The following is a 7,251-nucleotide window of genomic DNA, read 5'->3' as shown; positions in this document are numbered from 1 at the left end:
AACTATAACAAGGTGAGAATGTGACGACACCACAAGACGCCTCCTCCTTAGGGAAGGATCTCAGCCTTGCATGCCACCCAGTGAACCAGGGTCTCCGATTTAGAGGAGCTGATTTTCATGCTGCCTTAGTCTTTCCAATGAGCATTTTGTCGTGAAAGTGCCCAAAATAATGCAATGACAATGACATGAAACCCTCTTGGAATGAATAAATACATGAATAAATAGATGAATTCCCCTACTCTTCCCCACCAATCACCTTTTTGGCTCCACTTCCATGTCATAGTTGGCGCAAGTCAGTCCTGATCGAACATCACATGGTTAAACTCCAAACTCTCCTGGTTTTTATTTTTGAGCGTCTGAGGAACCGCCCGAGAGTTTGTTTTGGCCAATGATGCGTTCAAGTTTCCACCCAGTACCGTGCTGCATTTAAAAATGTCAGTAGATTTTTATTTAGCACAATGTTCGTACACAAGAAAATGCGGTAAATCTAAAAAGTGGTCTTCAATATGATTTTTGATCCATAGCGTTTTCATTACTGTTCCACAATTTAAAAATAAATGGCAAATGTGTTAACGTTAACGCTTCATATTTTTTTCCTTAATGTACGTTTGCAAAAATTCCTATGTAACCTGAAAGCAGCACTGCTTTCCAACGTGCACAATGGTGACGTTTACAGTTCGTGATGGCGGCAGCTCGGACTATTTTGAATTCCGTCCCGCTTTTTGAAATTAAGTAACGGTTTTGTTTTTCGTGAAATGTTGTTCTGTTACGGATAAAACGTGTTCCCGGAAATCTTTCGTCATGGATTCCGTCGTGGGAGACGACGTGACGCTTCCAGTCGACATGAACGGAAGGTAACAACAACGAAGGATGGCTAGCAGGCTAAAGCTAATCCTTAAGGAGTAACTACCGCACGGGCCCGGCTATTGCCTGGATGCAGATGTTCACGCTGTCATGTATTGCACCAACAAGTTTCCCCTTCAATCGTGACTCAAAATAGACATTTTGCATTACTGTCGCTTCCAATTATCTTGCATCCAACCATGCGTTTTCCAAGAACTTTTATCACGCCCAACAATACTGTGTATTGATCAACGTTTTAGTTTGTCAAACTACTTTGTTTTTTTTAACTCACTGATTTTATTTGCTATGTTCACCAATTGTTTAAATTTATATTGATTTACTTGGCTTCCATAATTCAGTCTCCGAACTTGTCCACTTGTCACTCCCAGCCTCAAATTAAACGATACATTGCAATACTGACCCATACTGTTCGATACAGGTTCTATAAAGGTTTCAATCCCCTTCGCTGTCACAGACCAATCCTGTTAGTCGTCTCCATCCATTATCTTGTCATCTCCACCTCGTTTCATCTCTCTCCATTATTTCCATGATGAAACCTTCAATATTTGTACAACTGTACTGTTTTCTTCACCTCTCCTCCATGCATCGTTCCTCTTTATCCTGCCATTATCAGTCAACATTCTATTATAACTTTCATCACACTCATCTCAGTTTATTTTCCCTGCAGAACACTACATCATCAGCAAACACGTTATCCAATCTCTTACCTATATTTACTCTCAATATGCAATCAACTATGTAATTATTGTCATATTGTGTGGAACTTCACTTATAATTGTGTATCATTTTGCACATTACAATTTTGTAGCCAACTTGTAAATATGTGTATCAATTGTTGTTAATCATGTATATATATATTTTTGGTGCAATGACATGTTATTGAAGTTTATTGAAGCTGTTACTGTGTAAATACTAGCTAATATTTTTGGTTATGTTGTCTCACCTTTTATTTATTAGAAGCTCTAGCATAATAATATTCGATACTAAAGCACTGTCAGAAATACCCTAAAATATAGAACGGTAATTGAAATAATGACCCTTTTTGTGATTTAAATGGGTAAATCTTCAAGGATTAAACTGGCTGTGGCAATTTGGTTGAGCTGAGTGTAGTTGCAACTGTCAAAAATCATATGCTGCTCACTGCAGGCTGCTGATTGGTTAGATGCGCTTGTTGACCTGTCATTGGGAGAGTGAAAGAAAGCGGAAATGATCTGACACCTATCTAGACGACTGCAGCAGCAGTGGCGGCATGTTCTGGGGGGTGTGGATATTGATTCTATACATTTGTGTTTTCGCTGGCCGTGGAGATGAGCGTGCAGAGTGACTGTGGTAGGTGATTCATGCATTATTCCTCATACCGTATGGTGGTGTTTCCCTGAAGCATTACTGCATGTGTAGTTCCCTGCTCCGCTCGTAGCTCCAGCACCTCTGTGTTGACTGTTTTCATAGGCAAGCCCCACTGTGAAGTGTGTTTTCGCGCGGGGGGGGATCATCCAGGTGGTTAGCATTCCTCTGTAATCCAAGACGTTAGCTGATATCTGGGGTGTGAATTAATTATTATCATGAAACCTGATCCGTTAACCAAAATATGACTTTCCACGTCCCGTTGTTGATCCAATTATTGTGTCATTTGCTGACATGTTTGTGAGGAGCAGCTGCTCAGAAGAGGAAGTCACTGTTTATACACGCTTTGCATTGTTTCCTTGAGCCCTGAAAGGTTAATACTACAACCGCCGCAGCACTGACGATGATCGGCCATGTTCAATTTGATGTGTTTATATCAGTGCTATGACGCATTTCAGCTGTGAAGAGAGGAAAAATATTTTTCTTGTCTTTTTCATCCTCGTGAGTTTTTCCTCCCCCATTTGCACAGGAAGTTCTGCTCTTCATGTGCAAACTCAGTGATGCAATAGCTCTTGGGCTTTAATGGTTCCTGTTCTTCACAGCTACATTGCCAACCGTTTCTTAACTTGTGAAATGTGACTTTTAGCTATTGCTTCATTCACAAGCTTTAATTTCCAAAGTCTTGCAGTGTTGGAAAAAAACATTGGATTTCTTCTTTGAGTCATATGCAGTTTTATCTGTTGGCCGTTCTGGTTTCATATTGCAGTGAAAACCAGCCTGGTCTCAGTTACAAATAGAATAACAAGTTCTGTGTTCTGATTCTGGTTTTGTGAACTCGCAAGGTCAAACATTATAACTGAAGTATGTTTTTCCACTTGGTTTACCAATATAAATCAATGAAATGCATGTTTTCAAACTTTCTGTGAATTGGTGACGACATAATGACATAAGCTTCCACTTAATTTTAGCAGGCAAATGAATATGTTTACACATGCGTCTTATAAAGCTCACTTCATTATTTGTAAAAAAAAAAAAAAAAAAAAAAAAGACAGCAGGGAAGCATTAAAACAAAAAAAGTATGCAATCGATGAAAAAAACTGGAAGAAGACAATGTAATATTTTTTATTTATATATTTCCATGAAGATTCACAGAAAAAAACTATCAATATCAAATGGTGAGGAAAGAAAAAAAGTACAAATAAAGTTCAGTTAGCAAGTATTAAAAATGCAAATCGTAATCTCAGGGATAAAAAGGCCCCAACACAGTTAATCAGAAGATGTGAATGTCCATGACAGGACTATGACATTTTAGTCTCATTTCACTGAGAGTGGCTTTTGCATGACACAATGGAGCCATAGCTTGAGCATGCAAAGTCTCACAGAGGCATTTGTTTACTGGCTCCCTGTCAAACTCTCCATCAATATCAACTATCCTCTCAGCAAATCTTCTTGATGTCTCTTGTCACTGGTTCTCAACTATCATCACGATGACTTGCCTCACTGGTGTGCTCTGATTTCCACATAAATATAATTGAGATCATTTTTACAATAAGTTCCAATATGCCTTTTAGATGTACAGGGGTTAGACAAAATAATGGAAACACCTTTAAGAAAAAAGCTTTAAGGTTTTTATTATTTTGTCCAACCCCTGTATTTGACTTCAATGTTTCTCTGGTCTTGCATGCTTCCGTCCTCCATTGAATTCCATGAACCTTTTCTCCTTTTTGTGAGCCCCTTCTCTCTGAAATGCAAGCATATTGTCTGTTGTATTCCATTGACGACCAGTACGACAAGGTTCCATCTCTTCTTTGCCTTTCTCCATTGCAGTTTCTCCAGCTTCTGAATGTAGATCCTTCCAAATTCGTGAGCGGGTGTCACAACACAGGCTGATTGACGGTTCTTAAAAATAAAGGATATATATTCTAAACTAATTGCATAAGAGCTAAACAACAAAAAAGGAAAAAGAGGGGTCTCTTAAAGTCAATGACTGTATTTCAAACTATTCATTAGTGCACAAAGTGCAATACATTTTTTCCCGGTTGACCATTCCATGAAACTAAATTAACCATATGCAAGTAAAACAGTCATGTTATGAACCAAACCCATATAGAAAGAAAACACTAAATGCTTCAAACCATGTGCCCATATCACCTTGGTAGCGGCTTGTAACATTTCATATTCAATGGAAACACATCTTCTCTAGACTGAACTCTCTGCTAAAATGTTTCGGTAAACGTGCGTGCAGCTTGTCCAGGTCTGAGTCTTGTTTTTTTTTAGACTGGTTTTGAACACAGGTAAATGTATGTTTTATGACATAAAATGATATATATTGCATCAAAATATTTGAAATAGTGAACTATAATAATACATATCACAATATTTTGGGTAGTTAAACCGATCATAAGTGAAGGTCACAGAGGATCGTGGCCATGTTGTAGTTTCAGAGACTGAATTCAGGCAAGTTATTCAAGGCTTGAAACTGGACACAAAGGTCAGTGGAGGTTGACTGCCATGACCACGGAACCAAAATTCTTGAACTTCCCAGCAAGCTGTTTCCACATATAAATAGATTTGGGTAGATTTTAACATCATGATGATCCAGGCCTGCCGGGTTGTTGTGCATTTGTGAGTGATGGCACTGTCTCCCCAGAACCACAGTACAGCATTTGTCAAAGCCTCCCCCATCCCCTCGGGTTTGTTTTTCTCCCCCCCCCTTGTCAGTGTGAACTTGAGAGCGAGGCTGCCACTGGCACATGGTCTCTCTCCCTCTTCCTCTCACACACACACACACAAACTGAGAGGATGTAAATGAAGCAGAGTCATTTTAAGCTATTTATGGATCGTCCTAAGGGCTCCGTGGAACTGGCCAGCGTGAGTAATGCAGAAACGCAGCGCATCTGAGTTTTCACAAGCCATAACAATCAAAGCATGTACGTTGAGCTTTGTCAGGCTGAGATGGAGAGCAGAGTTTGTGACTGTGATGATTTGTAGGCTGTGTTTTCTAAAGCATTATGAGAATCAGTATGCCTCTAAACGAAATGCTTGTCTCTGCAGCTGCGGGCTTCCTGACTCCATTGGTGCAATAGACTTTTCTACTGACAGCATGACAGGTACGTGCACTTGTCATTTTCCAAACATGCCTGTTTCTCTTGAGTATTAATTAAATCCAAGTTGACTGGTTGTCGTGACCTCTCTCAGCGGAGACTCTGTAGCCAGGGACGATGCTTATGAGCTAATCCCCTTTATAATTAGCTGTCAGGCTTCTGCTGTGTGCAAACATGAAAGGTTGTGCACAATACTGGAAATGCTAGGTTTGACACACTACAATGGGCTGCCTTAATCATTTTATCGTGTGCTTCCATGTTTTGTTTGTACCACCTTCCTTGAGTATATCTCAGACAGTGCACTCTTTTATTTATTTATTTATTATACTTATTATTATAAGACTGGTGCATTGTGTTGGTCATTTGTAATTGAATTTGTATTAAAATACATGTAGTTTGATTTGGTAAAATTTTAGATTCTAATTAAAACACTTGACTCCTGAAAAGCGAAGCTCTTAATGTCATAGTTGCTCAGAGTCTTTGTTTATGTTGTGGAACTGTCATGTGACAGGTTTCCCCCAATCAGCAGTGACAGTGGAGTTTGTCTGCTCAGTACCCTAAGTCAAGCCAAAGTATTGATGGTCTGCTTTGATGTTGGAAGTAGTCAACCACAAGAACTGAGGTCCACTTGGACCACTGATCACAGCACAACAGTCATGCTAAGATACTCAGTGCATGCTTTTGAAACATCTCCACAAGATCTTCATCCTGAGTTGAGAGACAAATTTAGCTGACAGGAGACAGATATCATTTATATCGATGTTTGCTTCATAAAGGAAAATTGTCTGTCAGTGCTTTGAAATGCTCTGTCAAAAAGATGTATCAACTTTTACCCAATAATGTAAAACATGTCATTTGTTTAGTATTTTTGTTATTAAAAAACAAGCTTCAGCTTCATGTCAGATGTCCTCTTTTAAAAACATGAACACAAAAACTAAGTTTTTGGACTCTTCCACTATTTAAAAGTTTAATTTTCCATTCTTTTTAGCTATCATTCAGATCAAACTTGTATCTAAGAAAATAAGAATAATTACATGCCAGCTTTCAATAAGTCTTTGCTTTGACTCTTATATAAGTATAGATACTTTCTCCTCTTAGTACTGAAATGTATTAGAGTTTATTGTGTGGCTTTTTGTATCTCAAAATGGTAATTACAAACTCTGTGCCAAGTTGATGGACACCATGTTTTCTATATGTCATGTTTGCTATAAAATATAATTGACCACAGCTGCTGCATAATATAGTAGTAGATGGAGGAAAATAGTAACCATTTTATGTGTTCCCATGCAAAATGATGTGTTGTCATTGGAGTAAAAAGTGCTCCGGGTCACCCTGTCGTTTGGAGCTTCAGTGTTGTGAAATGGTTGTTGACCCGTGTTACATGATCAGCTGCTTAGCAGGGCGCCACTCCAGAAGCAGCCTCATCCTTAAATTCTTCTGTGGTTAGACACACGACGACTCCTGTTTATGTGTAAAAGAAACAGACCGCGGGCAGACAAGGGTTCTGAGTGAACGTTGGTTGCTTCTAGCTGCAAAGATGTGCCTTGTGAAAGAGTGCTTTGTCCATGTGCATAAATAAAGTAAACAGTTGTTGTTCTGCAGCTTCATCCTTCCCTGGCAAGATGTCTCCCAGCAAGGCCATGACCATGAAGGACTATGAAAATGTGAGTACTGATAACAACATGAATGTGGGATTATAATCTCTTAAACCACTCGATATGATAGGTTAGGTTAGATAGTAGGTTACGTGATACTTGCTACATTGCAGTAGTGTCTGATGGGAATACATTGAGTCAAAAGTTAATCAACCGTTTTACTTAAGGTCAATCTATTTAGTTTGTCTTGGAACTTAAACTTATTTTAAGTTCTTCACAGTGTGACGTCCATCTAAAACCTCTGGTAATCTCTAAGGCACGGATCAGCAATTAATGCCTCCAAA

The 7,251-nt window shown here is 39.0% G+C and overlaps 1 protein-coding gene across 6 annotated transcripts in view; it reads left to right on the top strand.

Annotated features, from left to right (window-relative positions):
* The first annotated feature begins 667 nt into the window (after positions 1 to 667).
* Positions 668 to 7,251, top strand: part of cdk5rap2 (CDK5 regulatory subunit associated protein 2) — a 30,447-nt gene continuing 23,863 nt past the window's right edge. For 2 of the 6 annotated variants that reach the window (XM_053858615.1, XM_053858606.1), the window contains exons 1-3: positions 668 to 854; positions 5,263 to 5,318; positions 6,915 to 6,976. In XM_053858615.1, coding sequence (XP_053714590.1) covers positions 802 to 854; positions 5,263 to 5,318; positions 6,915 to 6,976 — 171 coding nt within the window. In that variant the 5' untranslated portion in view covers positions 668 to 801. The other 4 variants (XM_053858634.1, XM_053858644.1, XM_053858625.1 and 1 more) reach the window with 4 other exon arrangements.

The sequence above is a fragment of the Synchiropus splendidus genome, chromosome 1, assembly GCF_027744825.2.
Source record: "Synchiropus splendidus isolate RoL2022-P1 chromosome 1, RoL_Sspl_1.0, whole genome shotgun sequence".
Taxonomy (NCBI): domain Eukaryota; kingdom Metazoa; phylum Chordata; class Actinopteri; order Syngnathiformes; family Callionymidae; genus Synchiropus; species Synchiropus splendidus.
This window is presented reverse-complemented; position numbering and strand designations above follow the sequence as displayed.